General features: G+C 31.9%; 1 protein-coding gene across 1 annotated transcript; it reads left to right on the top strand.

Moving 5' to 3' along the window:
- The first annotated feature begins 1824 nt into the window (after window positions 1–1824).
- LOC107445291 (Na(+)/citrate cotransporter-like) lies at window positions 1825–24294 on the top strand. Its single transcript, XM_043044463.2, has 11 exons — window positions 1825–2359; window positions 5188–5337; window positions 9560–9675; window positions 11063–11223; window positions 13605–13677; window positions 13884–14009; window positions 15239–15352; window positions 16757–16837; window positions 20108–20215; window positions 20300–20477; window positions 24208–24294. Exons 1-11 carry the CDS (start codon window positions 2249–2251, stop codon window positions 24292–24294), a joined length of 1305 nt encoding a protein of 434 aa, XP_042900397.2. The 5' UTR covers window positions 1825–2248.
- Window positions 24295–24417: the final 123 nt, after the last annotated feature.

Here is a 24417-nt window from a genome sequence, read left to right as displayed (position 1 = left end):
AGTTATTTCGGATGTTTCATTAACGGCTTGAGACACTTTCAGCATTTTTCTTTTAAATTATTAATAATGTTTCATGATCTTGTGTCTCATACTATACCTCATTCATTCAAGCTTATTTGAGCCGTTTTTCTCAATTTTTTTTTTTAAATATCTCACATAAGGTTACATCTATTAAAGTTTACATCAAACTTTTTTTTGAATTTTTTTTTTTAAATTTTGAAATCATAAAAAAATAGTCTCAGATTTAGCCAAATTTATTGTGGCTTATTTGTTACTAACTGAGTTTAAACGGCCATACATTTCAAGTCATGAGTCGAAAAGTTTGCATAGATTAATTTTTTAGCCTCTGTGTTGGCTTTCAATGGGATGCTTGCAAGTGACGTAGAGAGAGTACCTCTATCCTGATTGGTTGTTAAAACGTGGCATATGTTTACGTTAGCAACTATTCTTTCCATTCTATTTCGAGGAAGCCAAGTCCGTCATGTATCAATTCTCTTAATTGACATATACTGAAGTGTTCTTTCTCAAAGATTCCTTCACAAATATTTCAATTCTTATACTTTATTTACCCCTTTCTTCTTGCTCCCGTGAAAATGACGGGCTGAGGTTTCGCTCTCTATTTCTCACTCCTGTGAAATTTCCGATCTGGAGTGTTCAGTAGCAACGCGTCAATAAGAATAAAACTAATTCATTTCCCTTGATCGGAAAACATTTTATTTCTCAATTTACACATCAGATGGCAGTACCAGGATAATTTTAAGGTATTTGTTGATAGTTAGTTTATTTTAAACTAGATGTCACCACTAATCAAATACGCGTATTTGGCAAAATAGGCGCTTTTATGACCGTTTTCTTGAAAATTAACCAATCGTTAACTAACTTAACACACAGACCGGTACGCAGCAATGTAGAACAATATACATAGCAAAATTCTTTTTCAGTATTTTATATTTATATTAAAATAACCGCAAAGACAGTAATTATGAATAAGTAACTCATAAATAGATCATAAAAATACTTTTATTAATATTAAGTAAAAACATGAAAAATGCGCGATGGTGAAAATAGGACGAGAAACTCAGTCCGGAAAACAAGTTAAAGAAGTTCCGAAACTATCGTCTGTTTTTTAATTATTTGATCTTGTTGTACTGTTTTTTTTTTTTTAAATTTTTTATTAATGCTTATGTTAGCGTTTTTTTATGATTCTCACAGCTCTTTATATGTGATTAGGGTGCTGAAGTTGATCTAATCGAAAAGTGAAAAACCTAGAACGACTCTTTTAACAATGGATAAAAAAAAGAAAAAAATGGGGAATAATATAAGTATTTAAAATTACTTTTCAGAATCTACTTTTTGTCTTCATTAACACACGGTATCCGTAAAGAATTAAGCATTTTATGGAACTAAAGTAAAACAAAGAACCTAACGATATAACACCGAACTTCATAAATTTTAATTTCCTTTAAAACAAATAAGAAAATGAATTTTAAAAAAAAATGATAAATTTATCAATCTAACTAGTAGTTAATCTTTTATCCGAAACGTGGCGCTGAAACCGTTAGGGCCAGAGTGTTGCCATTTCGCCAAGCTTTGAAATAAATAAATAAATAAGACGTGTCGCATACTCCAACATAGAAGGAAAACTCTTTATTCATTATTCAGTGATAAGAATGCTAAATAACTTACTAATTTTATATTTCAGTTCTCCAACTGAACACTGAATTTTTAGCGAATTTCTTGGAGATATTATTTTTATATTATTAGTAGTTAAAATTTGTTTTATAGTACTTTAAATGTTTCCTTTAAAATTAGAGTCAATTCCAAAAAGCTTCTAAACTCAGAAGCACATACGTATCTTCGGTAAAAACATTTCCACCACAAATCAAAAATATTTTTCAGCCTAATTAGTCACGATAAAGCTTTAGTAATAAATTTTTTTCAATCAATTTACAAGGGCAGAGAATAAAACAAAATTCTAAGAGTTATAATTGGATAGAATTTGCAGAGTCCTTAATAAGTTGAATGACTTAGACGAAAAAAGAAAAAGGACGTTTATTTAAATATCTTGTCTACTAGTCTGAATTTGTAACGCTATTATATCGCTCTAAAATAACACCATTCGAATAAATTAAGGTGTCAATTTGACAGCGTTACGTAAAAGGAAATATTTACAACCTGCGAATTTTTGAATTCGATATTTGGTAGGAATGATTTTTAGTCATTCAAAATACCTAATTTTTTAACAGACATGAAAAACTGGAAGAATATTTTAGGACAACTTGATAGAAAACTGTTTATTTACATAGTGTCATTAATTTTACCTTTTATTTTATTACCCTTAGCTCTGTCACCACTCCAAGTAAGTACTGTACTGTTTTGAAATTTTGTTAAGGGTACTTTTTTTCTGAAATATTTTAAATGTAGAGATTTTTCAATAATTGACAGTCATTACTACATAATATTATAAATAACTAATTGAAATAGTATATGGAGGATAAACTAATTAGTTTCCTAAGTAAAACGCAGCGATCAGTAGAATAATATATTACTTTCCACTTTTTTTTTCCGTATTAATTTTTTTTAAAATCATCAGTTGCATCTTCGGAACACCTAGTATTTATTACAAATATAAAAATACTAAATATAATTAATTTATTTTAAAATCTACTGGCAAATTTGTTATGTTGTTGTTTCTAATGCCACTTGCCACACGGGCAAGCCTGCTGGTGAAACCGAGTAAATTTTAAAGCAGAGTATGCGTTTCTTGTTTTTTTCAGTGGCGCCATCCTATGGCCAAGAATTCGTCTTCAGCCACACAAACGTCACAGCCCATTTCATCCACAGATCGTAATTTTGACCTGAATCAGAAAACGATCGATCTCCAATCCAGTACCTCCAGAGGTTTTGATTTGTAATGGGAACATGGAGGACTTTGCGACTCGACAGATTTCAGTCACCATTTACTATAGTCTTTGGCCGGCGGGATTCGAACTCCCGAACTATCGGACATGGGCCCAGCCCCCTACCGACCAGGCTATGCCGGCCCCAAAATTTGTCATTCTCTGTGTGTTGAAATAAGTAACACAGTAAATGGTGCAATAATCGTGAATATACTTTATTTTTAGCGTATTGAACTGTTCATCTAGGATTGAGAATTATATACTTAAAAGAATCACTAAATTACTACTAACTTACTGGATATCTTAAACATAAACAAAGATTTGAAAAAAAAAACCGTTAAAAGATGCGATCTGTTTAGGAAACCAGTTAGTTATTATCAACAACTTAAAAGAGTTAAAAATTATTTATAGTTTGTAAGCAAATGGTATGTTGACTAGAACTATAAAACAATGTTTTTTGTTGCATATTACAACAAGACTGATCTTTCCGCGAGTATTGTTTATATTAATAATATACTGATTAATAAATATTGTTCTAATTGTTTTATGATATTGTGGTCACAATTATTGTATTAATAATAATGGGGATTAAATATTGTTTTGTAATTGTCCTCCGACTGCGCCAAGTTGCTCTTGCAAATAGTGGTCATTTTGAAAATATTTGCTTTGTAGATTCATTTTTGCATAAGTCAGTGTCATCTGTTGACTAATTTTGAAACTGGGTGATAGTAAATTAGTTGGTGCTCTAAGTAAAAGCCAGCAAACTGTACGTTTTTCTGTATCATTTCATTTTTTATTTAGTGGATTTTTCAAAGCCCCGATCGGATTTTTAAGACATCTAGTATCTATTGTTATTATACTGAGTGTTTTTTTCTTCTGATCTACTCAAGTTTTCATTTTCTGCGGGTTGAAATAAGTTACGCTGTTCATAAATATACATCATCAAACGACATTCGCCGGTACCGATTGTCGACATTCACCAGTGAATGTCAGCAATCACATAGTCACTTTGGTGAATGTCCGAAATATTTGTTTTATCCGATTTGATATTCATTTATTCGTCGATATTATTATATTTATTCGATATTTTAATATCTGCTGATGATAGATTAGGAGAAACATCAGTGGTCGGAGTACCGGTTAAATGCATACTGGACAGTGGAACTGGACCTCAAGAAAATATTGTAGTAGGGCATACCGGGCAGTGTCACTTAACTAGACCTAGCATATATTTCGGACACTTACCAAAAACGGCAATGTGAATGTCAACATTCACCGGTGGGCAACCACCAATTTCGGTCATTCACAGTAATAGATATATATGTATATAACTGATTTGAAATTTTAAGCAAAATAATTATCAGTAGGGATATTTATTTACAGTATCGTAACTGCTGTAAGTCTTTTAATTATTTTTATATGTAACTGCTACGAGTTTTTCTACGTTACAATATTTTTAAGAAAACTATCTAAAAGCAAATTTTAATCCATGTAAAATTTTTACTAAAGATTAATAGAAAAAGTTAAAAATTTTTACAACTGTAGTGTATCTACCACTACAAAAATATAATTCCAATTCACTAGTATATAAGACATGCTAACTCGATTCTAAGGTGGGGTACCTTTTCATAGATGAATGTTGACATTGTCAAAAACTACTATCCCCACATTGGTGACCCGGAGGTGATGTGAACATGCCTATTTTGACAGAAACTCAGATATGAACAAGACTAGCTACACAGTAACGCCCACTTCGATATGAACAAGCTAACGTCGATGGATGGTTCCCATTGAACAGTTGACTTGTTACTTTTGACTTCGACATTATCCACCTCTTCGCGCTGTTGCTACTCAGTCTCGATCACACACAACGTCGGCCTGCATATACTCGACTGCTAATGTCAACTCAGGAGCAACCACGACTGTGAACTTAATACAGCTCTCACGATCAGCACTCAAAAAGTACGGTGATCTTAATACAGCTCTCCCGTCTTCTTACAAAACAGAAACGAATCTTCTAGTGGTATCCTATTCATCGAATTCTATCACAGATATAATTCTGATGGGGAGTACTGTAGTGTATCTACCACTACACAAATATAATTCCAATTCATTAGTATATAAGACATGTTAACTCGATTCTATGGCGGGGTAGCTTTTCATAGATGAATGTTGACATTGTCGAAAACTACTATTCCCACACAACCATAACTTTTTATTTATTGAAAAAAACTTTTTTAATATGCTTTCTTAACTAAATGTCCATTTAGTATTTGTGTTGTTTCAGGAATCGAGATGTTCATACGCTTTTATACTTACTGCAAGTTACTGGATTTTGGAACCAGTGCCTATTTATGTTTCTGGTTTATTACCTGTATTTTTATTGCCTTTATTGGGTCTTTTAAGTTCGCCAGAAGTTTGTGCCAACTACATGAAGGTAATATAAGTGTAATTTTTTACTACTTTGTAACTCCTTTGCGTGATATAAACTTAACTGTGTTCTTTATTGTATAGTAACACTAGATGGAATTAATTATTTTGATTGAATCGGGTTTGTGGGAGTGATTAGTGGTTGTCCAATGAATTCATAAAAATAGTTGAACAATTGTGAATATGAATATGAATGTGAAGTTGAATATGAAAAATTGTACAAATAAAAGAAATATGTGTAGTTAAATATGAGGTATAAGTATTATTGTAGTAGTAGTTTATTTACGTCGCACTAGTAGTAGTTTATTTACGTCGCACTAGAGCTGCACAATGGGCTGTTTGCGACTGTCTGGGAAACATCAATGAGGATGATCCGAAGACATGCCATCACAATTTTTGATCCTCTGCAGAGGGGATGGCACCCCCGGTTCGATAGCCCGACGACCTGCACGCGAACTAGAGCACTTTACAGTAGAACAGTTTAACGAGGCCCAATACCGCACACCCTCGGTCCCTACGCAGACTGATCCAAGTGGTCACCCACCGGTTCACTGATAGCAGCCAGTGATGCTTGACTTCGGGGATTTGCTGGAAACCGTGTCTTAACGATCCGTCCACTGGGGGATTGGTATAAGTAGAGTTAAAAGATATAGGTATAGTTAAATAGAAGGTATAGGTATAGTTAAATAGAAGGTATAGATTTAGTTTTATAGCAATCAATATATCCTATATAAATGTGATGACATTAATAATTGGAATTAAGCACGAACATAGCAATAGTTAATCGATTATTATTTCACCTTCGAACAAGGATATACCATTTTATTAATTGAAGACCATCAGCGGATATAGGTTTTAAGTGTCATTTTAGTTAATTTGGAGAAATTGTGGTTATAGAGATTATCTATATTGTTGAACGTTTTCGTTTCTGATTTGGATATTGCCATTCTGTTTTAGTAACTTGAGGGAAAAAACATGGCAAAAAAAGAGAGAAAAAACTAACGGGATTTGAGTTAGACCAACTAAAACGTACCACCCTAAGATTATACCTTACTTTTACTTCTTGTCCAGAAGATGACCACTTACAATGGAAAGACGTTCCGCGCACGTCACGATGTCACAAAATAGCCAATGACGTGCTATACGCTGCAGCTGGCAATTATCACAGAAATAGCTGTTCGATTTTTATTACAGTGTTGGTAAATGTGAATTTCTTGCCAGTGCAAGTGGTTAATTTGCTCCGAGTAAATTATGCCACAATATACTATATGTTACTATTTTCATTCATCTTTTTTAAGGATATTAAAATTTATGAAATCAAGATTTCAAAAATTATCCATCATCAATAGATACGATACGATTGAATTTTTAAAGTTATTATTTTAAATTTAAGCGGGATGATATGATAATAAGATTAGGTTTTAAAAGCTCTCATTTAAAACTTAAATTTAGATAAAAATCCGCATCTCACGTAGTTCTTTTTTTTTTTAACTCTACAAGGCAGATTTATTATCACAGCACGTAGACTTATAGGAATAACGTTTGAGTTGAAGTTTCATTAAATTATGCGTAATTAATTACATTTACTAAACTTCCATGGCAATTTTTAATAATAACCACTTTAGTGTGATTACTGTGCATAGTTGCTAGAGATTTACCAAAAAACTTGTTTATTATTAATAATAGCCGGTCATTATTAATAAGCATATTCGTAACATTTGCTTAAAAAATCATATGTTTTGCGCCGGAATGCACAGTGGTAAACGATGCTCTGTAATCTTGATGAAGTTTTCACAAAATTCTCTGATAGTATGAAATTATTTAATTCGCGATACATTTGGAAAAAAAATATGTTTCTAGTAAGACGTAACATTTTCAAATCAACATGTGCTAAATTTGCACAAGATGCTAAATAAATGAAGGGACAGATGAAGAAAACAGCGTAAGTTCAAGGGTTTCCAAGTTCTTTTCCATCGTCCAGTTACTTGCAATGGATGGTGTTTTCAATATAAATGTAAACAATAACAATCTCGAACTCAATACCTGCTCTAGTTCCGGTTAGAAGGTTTGCAACTGCTTACTACAGCTTACTCTGCGAGGCGATATTTTCAAACTGATAATTGTGTTTTCAATAAAAGAAGTGAATTAAATAATTTCTAAACTCAAATCTGCCGTATTTCATAAGATATAAATGCTATTAAGTAATTCTGGTGAGTTTGAAGTGAAAATTTATTTTGGTTATTTAGAGATATATTGTTAAAAAATGTGACATGGTTGCTAGATTTTGAATAACTCGCTTTTTTGGCAGTCCTGATTTGGCCTCTTTCCATTACTATTTGTTCTTGTTGCAACATCTTACGTTAGTGTTAGCACCTTTAGCACAGTAAACACAAGCATTGTTAGCATTGTAAACACAAGAAATAAGTAATCAAATGCCACGTTTGCAAGAATCTCAAAACACAATAATTACGTTGTGAGCCAAATGGCTTTAAAATACACCGGAAACAGTAACCCGGAAGTATAGACGGTATGGAGCTTGCAGCGTTCCCTAGTGTAGAAAACACTATCCATTGAAAAATCAACGTGAGCGAGATTGAGAGAGTTTTATTGTATTTGCCATCTTTATATATTAAACTTCATTTTTCAAAAAAAATTTTCAAAAATAAATTTTGTTCTATCAGTTTTTTGAAATTATATTTTAGTGTTCATAGCATAAGTAATAGAATGAGAAAAGTTGACAAGACACTTTTCTGGGAATTAATCGTGAAGCTCTTATACGTTGTTTTTTCAATTACACGGTAGTTCTCGATAAGGCCACATTGAATAGATAGCTACGTTACATTGTGTTTTTCCAATTGCAATTTTGAGTTATGACGTTTTCCGCCTGCAAATTAAAGATTTAGAAGGAGTTTTGCGCAGACGAAATTTTAGAAAACTGCGAAGAAACTGAAGTTTGAAAGAAAAATTTTTCATACAAAGATGCCTAATCTATAAAAATCTTAATTTCGATTTTTTTTGCCACTTTCGTTGGTTTTTCTATAGTAGTGGTTTCCCACTAACTTACATGTGGCCGGGGGCCGCAATTAAAAACACCAGTCAAATGGCGGGCCGCAACTTTATCAAAATTTTATATAGGACTCTTTTATGTTTGAAGGAACATTAAATATTACTGTGAGGTTCTCATCAAAGTTTTTTTAATATCAAAAACCAAAATAACAAGCATTACAAATAATGCTTAGTGACGAGATTTTTTTTCTTTAAAATTTAATTCTGTGATAAATTAAAATTTCTTTCGCCTTATTAGGAATAATAGCAAAAANAAAAAAAAAAAAAAAAAAAAAAAAAAAAAAAAAAAAAAAAAAAAATCTCGAGCATCTGAAATTAATTATTTTTCTTTTCCGCGCATGCGATATTCAATTCGAGGAATTTAAATAAAACATGATATTTATTCCCTCTTTTATGCGTTTTAAAATTTACGAATGTAAATTATTTCGTCCAAAATGAGTGGTTTCTTAAAGTTAAATGGGAGAATTTCTTCGAGAACATGCTGAATTATATTCACCAAATATATAAAAAAACGAAATAAAAAAAAGAGCAACACACGCGATTATTTTTGTATTTCAATAAATATTTTCATGAGTGCAAAACCTGAGAAATAAATTTTTTTTGCACCGTTGGTATGTTAAATTTCACAGAAACGAAGAAATTAGGTTTTTTTTTTAAACGANAATTTACAAATAGAAAGTCAGATGTGACTAGAGAGGCACTGAATTTGAATCTTTGCCTATACTATGCCAGAATTGTTGCTCATTTCGCGTTATCCAGTGGGCACCTTTGAACCAAAGTCACGGAGGCGAGCAGCATTGCCCAGGCCACACTGCCACAAACCCGTTTATAGGGTGGGCCACATTCACACATCATACACACAACAGAGGACAGCACAAAGAGAGAGAGAGAGAAACATCCATCCCCAGAGCGGGATTTGAACCAGCAGCCATGGTTTCGCAGTCAGGCACGCTAACCGCTCCGCCATCTGGCCGGCCGAAAGAATAGTATTTTAAACCCATATAGATTTTTACGAAAATTGTCCGCAGAAAAACGACCACTAATATATTTTAGTTCGTGGGCCACAGAAAAAGGTTTCGCGGGCCGCCAGTTGGTAACCACTGTTCTATAGCAAGGCAGTATGTAGAAATTAAAATGCTGTTTCTCTCTGATTTCATTCAAAGGAAATAACTATGTTAGTCATCGGAAGCATCCTTGTGTCCCAAGCTGTAGAGGAATCCAAGTTACACGAAAGAATTTCCCTGAAGATTTTGCTGTTAATTGGTACAGACTTGCAATGGTAAGCTATAGCATTTGTGTCCTCTCTGATACCATGGCTATTTTAAAAAGGTTTCGAATAAGGTGGTCACAAATAAGGTGCAATTTCATCTTATTCGCGACCGTGATCTGTAAATATTAATTCATTAACATCCCTTATACAGAACAGCTGAGAAATTAATAGCTCATTGTGGCTCAAATTCCCCCCTTTTTTGTAAGTATTTTATTTTATAACAGTCGTTGAACAGCAGACCCAATTTTTCGGGTTTACGACAACTAATGTTCAACTCCGTAGCCTTGAAATTTTGAACCAATACCAGAATCACTGACGGCAAGGGGACGCTAACCTGTGATCCATCTACCACTGAGGATATTTCACGTCAACACTGTGGTCGGTGAAAGCCGAATGCGGAATTCGTATCTACCAACCATCGCTGGGATTCGAACCCGGTTCACCCCATTGGAAGGTGAGGAATTCCATTAATGGATGCAAAGATGAAATGACCCTGTGGCTGCAGCTGAAAGTTAACGGAAATTAATCATCTGGAATCATGTCTTACACTGGTCGTTACGAAAAATTTATAATTTATTCTCTTTGGTCACGCTTTCGCATGCGAAAGCACACTCGGGAAGCATTGATGTTATTTCAAAGGAAGGGGAACGTATTTTCGATGTACTTAATTTCTTAGAGGAATTAAAAGAGCATTAAAAAATTGCGATTAAAAAAATTGCAAGTAATTGATAATTTTGCATTTCTTAAATTAAATATTCGCTGTCGAAAAAGTTGCAGGTTAAATTAACAAGTTCGAAAAAAAAAATGTTCTGGAATGACAAATTGTCTCATGTAAAACATGAATAAATATTTTTAAAAAAGAAAAATTCTCTTCATTTTTAATGTAAGCGAGTTTCTTATTCAAAAAAGGGTGCGTAGCGTTTTCAAAAAGTGATTAAAGGTGCTTATTTTCGATTTTCGTTTTTTAAAAGCCCTTAAAGGTGCTTTTTTCATTGTTTTGTTTTTCAAAGGGCTACATTTTCCTTTTTTCAAATTGAGATTTTTCCTTTACCATGCTGATTTTCGCTACGAATTATGCAAAAAGACGCAGTTTACATTGTTCTATTCAAGGTTTTCACAATTAATTCAAACCCAATCAATCTATTTCGGCGTATTGTCAGCCCGTAGCGTATGAATATATTCCTCTCCACGTCTTTAATAACTTCTTGCTGAAATTTTCTGCCCTGGGGAAAAAAATTTGCCGAAATCATGGTAACGGAGAATAAGGAAATCACGCTACCTTGAGGAGCTTATTCTATTTACAAAGAGTTGAGATATAGAAGTTTTAAAATTAAAAGTGAAAAAAAAAGTGTCAGGAGATGAAACAATTACATTTTAAGGCTTAATATTTTCCTAGGTTACTACTTGGTGTTATGTTGTCTACAATGTTTATGTCAATGTGGATGATAAACACTGCCACGACAGCTATGATGCTTCCTATTGTCGAAGCATTATTGAAAAAAATTAGTGCATCTTTAAATAGAAGTACGGAATCGGCAAAAGTTATTGGACAATCACGTAAGTTTTAACTGTCATTGACTATTGAGGCTATTGCAATTGAGACTATTGATTGATTGATTCCAAGGATCAATCAAGGTCAAGGTTTGACTTGATTCCAAGGATTGGAGACTATTGCAATTCATACGTTATTTTTCAAATGCCTTATGAATCGCAGTAGTAGTCTCAATCCTTGGAATCATTGTCTTCTTTCTTTTTTTTAAAAATTACTACGGCAATTAAATTCTGACAATTGTAGTATTATAACAAAAAATTCATTCTTAATCTTGTTTTCTCTTTTTGGAAAAGTATCGGTTAGTTGTTTCTGAGCAAGTCTAATCTCCGTCTGTATATAATATAAATCCTTAATTAATTCACAGAGAGATTTCAGAAAATGCATTGCGCAGTTTAAAAGAGATTTTTTTTTTAAAGATTTTGTGGCTTATTTTGCTGGGCTTGTTATGGAAGTGAAATTTTTTATTAAAAAAAAAATAAAATAAAAAAGCTTGATTACATTGATTATTTCTGGATAAATTGAAATAGTTTATTTACTTATTTTTTTTCTACAACGGGTGTAGTATAATCACCGCCTTAAAAAAGCATTTTAGAATCCTAGAATACTTGTCCATAATGAAGTAATCTCAAAGAAATATGTAAGTATAAAAAAAAAAAGTTATCAACGTTTGATGAATCATTTAGCAGTTCAATCACAACAAAGACAGGATTTCAAGCATCAAAATCAGTTTAAACTTCAAGTGAAATTGAAAAACGATTAAACCAATTGCAAAAAGATGGTGAAAGGGAGTTTTAACCAACAACCAAGCATGGTTTAACGCTGTCAATTCAACAACCATCATGATTGAGCTCGAATATTTAGATGACTTATTTTTTATTTAAATTTTAATTTTTGCTGTGTTGTGAGTATTCTTATTTCGCAATGAATTCGGATTAAAAAAAATATACATTAAGGGCGGTGATTGTGGAACAAACTTCAGTTAAACCCAAAATCTAAAATAAAAGTTGTAATTTACCCTACATTTAACTTAATTTAAATAATATTTATTTCTTTATAGGTTTACTTAAATTCCTATACTGACTATTTCATTAATGTAAAAGTTTTTTCATTTATCTGTGACCTTAAAATAGGTTTCAGTTTGTTTTTTGAATTATAATCTTTCAATATTAATAATAGTTTTGCAATTTTAACCTTGTAATACCGTACATACTGGTGTAAATATACGGTAAACAGAAGGGGGTTGGCTTATACGACTCGTTGTATACGTCGACCTCTTATTTTTAATTACCAGATAGCATATTTTCGGTATATTGGGTGTTTAAGTTGACAGCAGAGAAAAACTAAACAAGAAAATTTTTAAAACAAAAAAATCTATAAAAAACTATTAAGTCTACAAAAAATTTTCACGGTTAAAAATATTTAGCCTTATTCTGTATGGATATGATGCATTTGCCCACAAATAAGGTATATTCTAAATTAAGTTATGTAAGTGTAAGTAATGTATAGTTTGTATAAGATAAGAACTCCCCCCCCCCCGCCNCCCGCCACAAAGTCTGAAGCCGTCTGGTGCTGTAGAAACAAGAATAGTGCATTTTAGGGAGGGTAGCTTCACTCTAGGACTTACACAATAGACCGAAGAGATTCCCCTTTCTCTTGCCGAAACCATTTCAAAACAGTGACCCTGCACCCCTACTTGAAATAGTCATACCTTGTTACCATGGTCACCGCCACAGGTCCAGACGAATGTCTGGAGGAGTTTTTATTTTCGACAAACTATAAGGGTTATTGTACGGGTGGAAATTTTAATTCTTTGGAGGAATACAACTTTTTGTTTATCTCAGAAAGGGAATACAACTTTTTGTTTATCTCAGATTTTTAAGTTTGTAATTTTATGTTACGTGTCAATGTGTTATACTTTTTAAATACTCTTAAATAGATTATCTTTTATTCTTAATTTTTTTTCTGAACGTAATGATTATTGTTTCTAATGAAAACCTTGATGCATAAGGAAAATTTGTGAGAAAATCCAAAATTAATTGTAAATAATACTATCTTATTGTTTATAATGCATCATTATTTCACACTTAACGAATGTCCATTTTTATTAATGTTGTATAAGTCCACCCTTTGTTTTACGTCAAAGTTTGGGGGTTTAAAAAGTCGACTTTTACACCATGATATAGAGTAATAATAATAACAATAATTGTAGAATTATAAATCGGTAAGAAGGATGATCTGTAATTAATAATTTTGAAATTATATTTCTATAATAATATTATTAATCTGTAATTAAAACGCTGAAATTATTAATCTGTAATAGGCAGAATATTTTTTTAAAAAGAAAAGAGCGCTTTTTACCTGAATAATTGTGGTAATTTATTTCCAGCTATTTTAGAGACATCTTTGACAGAGAATAAATGCATCCATGATCCGAGGATTGATGATTATTCTGGAAATGAGTAAGTTTTAAAAGAACGTTTAATAATTTTGTAACACATATTTTGTACCTGTTCCAAAAAAAAAAAAACATGTTATGCTTCCAAAAAAAACGTTATTGGTTTATATAAAAGAAATGAAAGACCTGAAAAGCAGAGTTCTTATGTATACTGAGAATAAGAGGCTAAATGTATTCGTTTTTACTCAGTATCTATATTTTTTTTTTCAGGTACCAGAACCAATCGCAAATCAGAATAGTGTTTCTTATCAGTATCTGTTATTCAGCGAATATTGGAGGAACTGGAACATTAACAGGAACGGGGTCCAATTTTCTACTTAAAGGATTAATGGAAGAGTAATGCATCGTGTTTCATAAAACCAGATCTTAATTATATACACAGGGCTCTACACAAAATTTTTATATCTTCCGATTACCAGCCACGCTTTTATCTTAACGCTGTTATTCGAAGTTCTGTCGCCAAAGAAAATAAAAATAAAAACCATAGTTTAAGTGCCTTATACTTGAAGCAATGTGATGATTAAGTATGTAATCTTGCCCTGAAGAATTAGCTGGGCTTTAAAGCAGACAAATAGCTTAAATATTTTAAAAGTTATTAAACTTTTAAAAAAATAGTCAATTTAGCGACATTTTTTCACCTAGATGAAAATTATCAAAATCAATGCCGTGCTCTCAAGTTTTTGCAAACTTTTATGAGCACATGTAACGCAGTTTTGAAGTAAGCCTTTAAATATTAAAAAATTAAACCAAAAATGCCTTTCACTTTCACAAAACTATGAGTTTTCTCCATATTGAGGTTTTGCGCCTTTTTCAAAATATGCTTAGACAGCGCTGGCTTTAGATAGGCAGATTTAGATTTGATCTGACATGAGTAACATTTGAAGTAACAGTTTTAGTTATAGTATAGTTAGTTATGAGTAACAGTTATAAAAATAGCATATTGTTCCCCAAAAAAAGCCTTTAAGATATGTTGTTTTTGCTGCTGAGGTACGACCAAATGGGTAAAACCGGGTACCACGATTGTGTGGTTCTGTTTTCAAGCGGACAAGCTCTGAATTACACTCCATATTGACTTGTTGTTGTTGATTAATTCACCGTTCCTATGCAGATAAGTTTGTTTTACTATGTCAATTCTCTTTTTCTTTTAACTCGCCTTATTTATTGATCATTACTGTAAAAAAATTAAACTTGAGGGGTGCTTAATCAAGAAAAATTGATTGATAAAATGGATATTTTACAGAATTTTCCCAGTGAATATTTGTATTCCTAATCTATCACGTAGGCGTAAAAAATGCATTCCTGATTCGAATTTTTACATGCCCCGGGCATGCAGGACAATATAGTTTCGAGTTTTATTTAGAAATAAAGATAAGCATAAAGCAAATTAATGGAATATTCAGTAGAAATGCCATTAATTTTTTTCCAGTACTTCTGGAAACAAGTTTTTTTAAAAATGTTTCTTAAAAAAATATCATTTTCAATTTATTAAAGAAAAGCCAAATCTGTCTTATATATTCATACTGGTAAACTCATGTTTTCTAAAAATACTATTTGTTATTATTTAGACATTTTCCTGAAAGTGATGAAATAAATTTTGCCACTTGGATGATTTACAGTATTCCAGGAATGCTCCTATGCACTGTAATTGCCTGGTTCTATTTATGGAAAATCTATCTCAGGTAATTATGATTTTTATAATTCTAAAATAAAAAATTTGTAGGAGATTTAAAGATACTGAATACAATTAAATTCAAACAATATTTTTTTATAACGGTCGTTGTACAGCCGATCCAATTTTTGCTTTTATGACTACTAATGTTCAACTCCGTAGCCTTGTAATTTCGAACCCAATCCAGAAGACAAGGGAACTCCTGGATCAAGTATTGGGTGAAACTTACCTCCGTTGAGGTCTTTTCGATGGAACTAACCCGCATTTGCGTTACATGGAAAGGAAGACCACGAGAACCTACCACGGTTAACCTGACGGCAAGGGGATTCTAACCCATGATCCGCCTACCACTGAGGATATTTCGCGTCAGTACTGTGGTCGGTGCAAGCCAGATGCTGAATTCGTATCGACCAGCCATTGCCGCGATTTGAACTAGGTGCACCTCATTGGAAGGCGAACGCTCTTACCCCTAAGCCATCGCAGCTCATTTCCAACAATATTGATCAAAAGTTTTATTTGTGTCGGCGGTGATAAACAACATGTTGAACAATCAAAGAACATACAATTCCATGATTGCATTGTTGTACATTCATATGAAAATAATTAAAACTATTTAAAATATGTTCTAAAAATATAAGAAGTTCTATGTATTTATGAAAATTGAAGACTTCTTTTGGTATAATCGAAATGAAGCAAAATAAAGTTTGACATAAATTGAGCACCAAAACCACGGCGCTCTTCATCAAGATGAGGCGTGAGTGATGAGAACACAGCAACGTATTGGAAGCAAGAAACCGACGAAAGAAAGAAATGAAAATATTTTTTAGTGGAGGCAACAAGACAAACCTTAGTAAGTAAGGAAACATGGCTGATATAGGCGAATCAGGGCAGAGTATATTTACATGCGCTATGTGGGGGGTGGAGCACAGCTGAGAGGGAGTTGATATGAATGAAAAACGACTCAATAAGGGTATCACGGGGATCTCTAGTGTCAAAAGTAGATAAAATCTTGGCGTTAATTCCAAGTGTATTTGCCTAAATATTTTTCTGAAATAACTAATTATATAATAGTTTTTCATAGGTTCATAAATTCTACATGGCTATAATTCTATATTTATTTTTATACATTTGTGAACACATAACAGATTTTGAATATATGTATTTTGAAACACATATATGTTAAGTCCACGGATACATACAGTATTCTGAAATATGTGTATGTAATATCGATGGATAACAATGATAAATTTGAGAGTAAAAATTTAAAAAAAATCAATGTGTTTTTGAAACTTTCAGAATTTTAAACAGGTTGTTACGATACTATTTTTTTATACTACGATACTATTTTTATTTTACTGTTGCTATTTATTATTATTATCATTAATCCTAATTTGAAACGTTTTTTTTTATAAAGGAAATCGAAGTACAACCCTACTTTAAAACAGGAATTATTTGAAACTATTTCAAAGCGGTACGAAGAACTAGGTCCCTTATCGTAAGTATTAACGTGTCACGCTTTTGCTGCTTTCTGCTTCGGAAACATGGTATTTTATTTTGTTTTCTGTTACTTGCGAAGCCATTCAAACCGAAATATTTGCAGAGACATCTGTTGAATTTGGATTTGGCCAGCAAACTTGTTGTTGCTTCAAATATAGTTTTTATTGGCAATATGGCTCTTGGTTTGTATTTTATGGCGTCCTCACTCTTTTCAACTACAATAATAATCAAGAGTAATAGACAGTGTACATGCGTTGCTATGGCGACGGCTGCTGTTTGATCATTTTTTTAGAATTCTTTTTTTCTTTTCACTTTTAATTTTGTTATGCATTAAGTGGGTGAGTTTATTTTTGAGGTATGGGACCAGAGAGATCCCATACATACTTCTTGAGTTGTGAATAAAAGAGAATTTCTTCATTTGAACGATATTTTTGTTTTTATTGTTTTAGTTAAGAATCAGAAATTCTAACCCGCAGTTCAAAGTGGATCGTTTTCAATACTAATTCAGGCGAATATCACAAATGAAGAGTGTCCAAACTGATTGACACTGTCACAAAAGTTAGAGTTAAATCATAAAAAGAACGATGCCAAGGCCTAAACTTATCGAGGCTGAAAAAGCCAAAGCCAAAGAACTTAGACGGGAATATCTTAAGCGTTACACACAAACAGAAAAATGAAAGGATTCCGTTCGCAAGCGCGAGCATGCAGCCCTTCCCTCACAAACATACCAAAGTAGTTGAGAAAACTGAACCCTACCATAGATCGAGATCACCAGTTAGGGATAAAAGGATCCATTGTCAATAACTTACACAAGATCGTAGACTGTCTTCCCCGCAATATAAATGATTAATTCACTCTTCATGTAAAATTGAAAAAAAGCGTAGGTTTCAAATCATATTTCATATATGAACTTGTGATTCCGAAACGGGTGTATGATGCAGCTTACAGTCTCCATCAAACGCCAATGTACCAATCCGAAGATGTTAATATTGATCTCGATTAACTGTTCAATGTTTATTCAGTCATCAAAACAATTTACTCAGAATGTGTCTGCGGCGATCACAATTTTCCACATTTTGCAGTGAATTGTATTTTTTTCTTTTTTAGTTTTTTCGTTTTTTAATTTCTCTCAGTAGAATCATCTGTTGATATACTAATTCTGAAATTGTGAGAGAATAAATTAATTTGTTCCATAAGTAGAAGGCTGCAAATCGTGCGCTTTTTTGTCTTTTAGTTACTTCAAACTGATAATTTGAAAAATCTTTATTTGACTGCAAAAATTGTCAAACATATTTTAACACCCTGTATTATATGCAAAATAAAAAAAAACCGAATCACATCACTTCTAAGTTTCAATCTAGGGCAATTCCACGGAAGTGTCAACTTTTAAGTGAAATTTTTTTTTTTTATGAATTGCTTATTTTAATTTTAAAAATATATTCAAAAATAGCCAAAGTCTACATATTGCCGTTTCATTTTTGATAATTTTAAATTTTTTGAATCTGGCAGCATTCTAAAGTAATCACATGGCTGACAAGTGAATTGTTCACATTTGTGCTCAAATTGTTTTCTTGAAAAATACTTATAAAATAAAAGAAATGTATCTTTCTTTTGCAATATTTTGGTAAAAATATGCATATAGAACAAAATTTAAACATTTTAAGTTTAATATAAAAAATAAAAATAACTTCTTTTACGTCATTCCGTCACATGTCTTAATAATGCATAAATTTCCTGAGAACGAAGATAAGATGTGATATTGGCAAGTTAGATATAAAACCTCTTCAGAGTCAACCTAATTTTCAAACTGTTGAAATTTTTACTAATTCTTATATAAATACTAATCCTGTTTATCTGTTGCATTCTGTTTATCATTTACATATTAATAAAACATTTTTTAAATGAAGGCTTTCTTCTACTAAACTTTTTGTCATTCCGTCACGGTCATTCCGTCACAGCAAATAGATGTTAATAACTGCTAGCCAACCTGAGGTAAATTTTCCAAATTCACATTTTACATTGCTTACACATTATACTAAAAGTATAAAATAGTTCAGAAAAATAATAGCTGCAAAATTCGCAGAAACTACCAGTTCTAAGCGGCATGCCAAAAGCTTGGTTGCCAAAATGTCATTCCGTCACGCAAATAAAAAGTTCGTAAAATTAAAAGTAAAAAAGATAGAAAATCCTGTTTTTTTAGTTTATGAAGCGCATTATGCCAATAATAATGATATGCATAAAAATTTTTTTTATTTGAAATTAGATACATAGAAACTTCAATTAATTGTTATTTTGCAAGTCAAAATGTCATTCCGTCACATATGGAATTGCCCTCTACTGTTTGGCCTTTTACAAACCAAATTAAAATTTTAATGGTTCTAAAAGCTGCTTTAAATCTACCAAAAGCGACGCAGTTACCGAAAATTGCTTTAATCGAATAAAAAATACTAATTAGTTTAGAAAAAATTATTTTGACGTGACCATTCGAGTTTTATTTTTCTTTCCACTGGAAAAAAATCATTCGCCAAAACACAATTTTATTCGCCAAATTTCCGATTTTATCGCATTTGGCGAGGTGGCGAAATCCTAGCGACGATCCTGATTATGGTAAATTTTCATTATTCTGTGTTGGCTACGATCAACAGCATTTTTTTCGGTGCCTAATAAAACTATGTATAGTTCATCTTTCATTTGATAAGTTAATCCCTCTTTTTTTTTTATCTTATAATATAAAACTACCCGAAAAAGTGGGGGATATCTCCATATCGTGATCTGACACACCAACTACAATCGCCAAGGTGCCAAATAGATTTTAAACTTGCTAATTTACCAAAAAAAAAAAAAAAAAAAAAAAAAAAAAAAAAAAAAAAAAAANAAAAAACAAAAAAAAACATATAGATGTTTACTAGTTGTACTTGTAGATGGCTACTAGTTGTACTTTTCAAGTTGGCCCCATTCTGTAATGTTTTTTTTTTTTTTCGTTAAACGCTGCCCGGAAGTTACCAAAACTTGGCGATTATTCTGCCACTGATCACGGTACGGAAATTTCCCCGAAAAAGTGACAAATAATTGTAAAATAAAATTTTACAAAACTATTTTGGCTTATGCTAAAGCTGGCTTTGCTAACGATTTTAGTTTTGCTAACGAATTATAGTGGAATAGTATTAATGAATAGATATTTATTATCTATTAATCCCGTATCAAGAACCGGTATACCACTAGTATAGAATACGACAAAAAAAAATTTTTTTTTCATTATACATTTTAGATATTGCGAGAAAGTGGTTTCGACATTGTTCGTAATTTTGCTGTTGTTGTGGTTGACACGTGACCCAAAAGTTATGAATGGATGGAGTAAGCTAGTGGGATTTGACAAGTAAGAATTTCTGTACATCAGAACTGTATCCAATAAATCAATCTATCTACTGATGCATGCCATAAATTATATATTTTGTTCCAGAAAAGTTGGAGATGTAGTACCCGCAATTGCAATTTCTTTCCTATTGTTCCTTTTGCCCTCCGATATCAAAAAATTTGAAAATGGTCCCATCTTGAAATTTGAGAAAGCTTCAAAACAAATTCCATGGGGACTTATCCTTATTTTCGGAGGAAGCTACTCCCTTGCATCTGCTGCTCAGGTATACAAAAACTTTTTTTTTTTAAGAAATCCATTGTCTTTTTTAAAACATTCTCATCCTAAGCAAATATAATCCCATAAAGTATTTAGTTTTAACATTATGAGTTGTATTGTAAAGTTAGGATTTATTCTATTCAATCTACGCAAGAACAAAATGTTCCATAACCACAACCTTAAGTATGCCTATTTTTAGAGTCTTTGTAAGAATGCAAGTCTGAAAATTAACAAGTAATATTTAGGCGAGAAAACAAAACTGAAATCTAATGAATCATTAATTAGGAAGCTAAAATCATGAAGTCTTGTTTAATTTCACGATGAAATTAAACCGGATTATTAGAAGAAGTGTCTTTAAACAATTAACCCCTTAATGATCGGTTAATTTTCAAGAAAACGGTCATTAAAGTGCCTATTTTGTCAAATGCACGTATTTGATTAATGCTGATATCTAGTCTAAAATAAAATAACTATCTACAATTACCTTAAAAATATCCTGGTACTGCCACCTGGTGTGTAAAATGAGAAATAAAATGTTTTCCGGACAAAAGAAATGAATTAGTTTTATTCTTATTGGCGCGTTACTACTGAACACTCCAGCTGGAAAATTTTACAGGAGCGAGAAATAGAGCGTGAAGCCTCAACTCACCATTTTAACAGGAGCGAGAAGGAAAGGGTAAAACTGGTTTTGTTTCAAAACCATTTCTTTCACTTGTGAAAAGACATATTACTACGAGTTTTTCCTGCAATCCACTTTCATATTATCAGCCCTACCACTAATGTGTTTATTTTTTAAATTCTTTTTTTGTTAGAGGTTTTAAAACTATACATTAATGACGTGTATAACGGTACACCATGTACAAAATTGGGGTTTACAATTATATGATTACTTGTAATCATGACACGTCATCCGTTAAGTTCATAATTAGTTGATTACTTACGATTAAAATCATGCGTAGGTTGCGATAACTTGTTGTTGCTTGAACTTATACCAAGCCTTGAAGATAACAAGTAATTTCATGTTTATTTTAATTGCTTTTTTTTGTTGTGGTTTACCTTGTAGCACAGTAGTATTTTATTATTTGTTGTGTGAGAAATGGCAACATTCATTATTTTTTGAGATGATAAAAATCAGTAAGAAAAAGCTGTTACGTGTGAAAAGAATATAACATTGTTGTTTTTAGTCAAATGAAATCTGTGTTTATCTTGAAGTATTATTTAAATACAAGCCAACCTAAGTAAATACGTGTGGAAGCCAATATCCACGTCATTACCTGTAATGTGATTGTTGGTAACTGTAGGTCATGGAATAAGGAATCGATTGCACGGGTTATAAAAATGTATGTTAAGGGTGGTGATTACGTGACACGCTATACAAAGTCTTCTGTAATGTATACCTTTAAAACATGTTTTTATTGATATTTATTAGCGATTAAGTAAAGAAAAACATTAGAGCCAAAGCATGTACACTTACGTGAGTTTAAAATGCCTTATCAGGCTCACAGGTAAACATTAGTAAACAGGCTTCCTCATTGGTTAAACTTAATCTCCTATAATATCTCAATTCTTGTGATCCAGAGCGCGTTAGTGACATAACGGTATTTAATATATAAAATTTCGACATTACAGTCAGTGTTTTGGCAATAAAAAAATATGAGAAATGTTTAATAATTTTACTGAATTGATATTTTCCTGGTGCGAAGAAAGTTATTTTTCTGTTTGTTCCGGTTGTTTTCTCTATTAGAAAATAATATGTCATTTGTTTTCTACGTGCGATGTGTTACATTAAAATTGGATATTAAGCATCACCAGGAGTCAGAAAGACAAATTGGATTATGATATTGTGCATTTGAAATTATTTTATACACTGATGGACAAATCTTTTCTTTTTTAAATTTTTTGTTGCATGAGACTTTTTTTTTAACAGATCTTAAATACTTTCGCATTACTGTTTTTAAAACTGCAATCAGTTTCTCGAAGCTACAGTTTTTTTTTAAATTATATTTTTAGTGTATTTTTTTTAAACAAGTTGGTATATATATATATATATATATATATANAAAATGTATGCTACGTTTCATGCCTTTGCAATATTTTCAAAATGGTATTCTTTTTTAATGCTTTATGCCTCAAAAAATGCTATAATGTCAAAAAAAAACTGGAAATAGTTAACACCCCAGCAGTTTTATAAGTATCTTGGTATCTTGTATCTTGTTTCAGAGGAATTTACCTAGTGAATTTATATATATATATATATATATATATAAGCACCCCTAGCAGCGCACGATGACATTTCTGAGCATGAGTTCCTATAAAGTTTTAATCCTGATGATGCGTCTTAACTCTCCTGGAAGTTTGTCACAGAATTTACCTGACTCCCTGTTTTTTACGATGCTTTTAAACTTGTACATATCGACAAAAAAATAGTCTAAAAATGCCAAACGAAGATAAAAAACTGTAGCGTCAGGAGGTCAACTAATTTCATCTTTGAAATTCCCACACCCGAAGATCACGAATTCGTATATATGCAACGAAAATTTGTTACCCATTGTTATTTTTTTATAAAACAATATTTGTTCAATTATATTTGAACCATGTTTAATTCTCTTTGTTACTTTAAATATTTTCGTTGATTGTATTATCGTAAAAGAGAAATAATGATGTATATATGATTATTAAGAACATCTATAACTTATGCAGATATTAATAGTTTAGGCTTTGCACTCTTTTGATATTTTTAAAATAAATTGAAAGACACTTATAATTTTTAAACATGCTAAATCATGCTTTTTATTTTAAGGCAAATATCTCATTGCATTAATTGGCTTTGTCCAGATATAACTAGAAGTATTGTCTAGACATAACAGACAGTTTCAACCATTGTTTATTCATAAAGGTTGTTTCTTACCAGATAAAAGCAACATTGTTTTTTTCCCTCTTTTTTTTCTTCATTTGAGTAAAGAGATTTCGTGATACGCAGTAGTTAAGTGACTTATCTAGTTCAGCTTTGATGAAACTTACTTGGTGAAATACTTATCAATAATTAATTCGTAGTAGACACTGGATTAAGACAAACAAAAATCAATTTATTAATCTCGGAAAACCGTAATTCGTTCCCAATTCGTTAAGAATCATCATTTGTTTGCCTTGAGGCTGTTTTTCGAAGGCTCCGTCGTAATATGAAATTATGCTTTTTTGCGAATAATATGCTATTTTTATAACTGTTGTGAGTTTGCAACTGTTACTCATTACTGTTAGGTCAAGTTTAGCCTATCTAAAGACAGCGCTGTCTTTGTCTACGCTGTATTTGTTTGCCTTAAGGCTGTTTTTCGAAGGCTCCGTCGTAATATGAAATGATGCTTTCTTGTGAATAATATGCTATTTTTGTAACTGTTGTGAGTTTGCAACTGTTACTCATGACTGCTAGGTCAAGTTTAGCCTATCTAAAGACAGCGCTGTCTTTGTCTACGCCGTATTTGTTTGCCTTAAGGCTGTTTTTCGAAGGCTCCGTCGTAATATGAAATGATGCTTTTTGCGAATAATAGGCTATTTTAATAACTGTTGTCAGTTTGCAACTGTTACTCATGACTGTTAGGTCAAGTTTAGCCTATCTAAAGACAGCGCTGTCTTTGTCTACGCTGTATTTGTTTGCTTTAAGGTTGTTTTTCGAAGGCTCCGTCGTAATATGAAATGATGCTTTTTTGCGAATAATAGGCTATTTTTATAACTGTTGTCAGTTTGCAACTGTTATTCATGATTTGATGCTGCACAGTTCAGGATTTCATGCTGCACAGTTAGAACTTTTGAAGTGCGTGGAACTTTAACAGCATTCAAATATTCTAAATAAGGGGTAAACTTATCCTAAAATTCTCGTTCTTAAACTTGATTGTAGGATCAAAACTTGAAATATAGTCTTCAATTTTTATTTTTTCGATGTTTACTTTTGC

This window comes from Parasteatoda tepidariorum, chromosome 2 (genome assembly GCF_043381705.1).
Source record: "Parasteatoda tepidariorum isolate YZ-2023 chromosome 2, CAS_Ptep_4.0, whole genome shotgun sequence".
NCBI classification, from domain to species: Eukaryota; Metazoa; Arthropoda; class Arachnida; order Araneae; family Theridiidae; genus Parasteatoda; species Parasteatoda tepidariorum.
The sequence above is the reverse complement of the archived record's forward strand: the minus strand, read 5'-3'. Positions and strand labels throughout refer to the sequence as shown.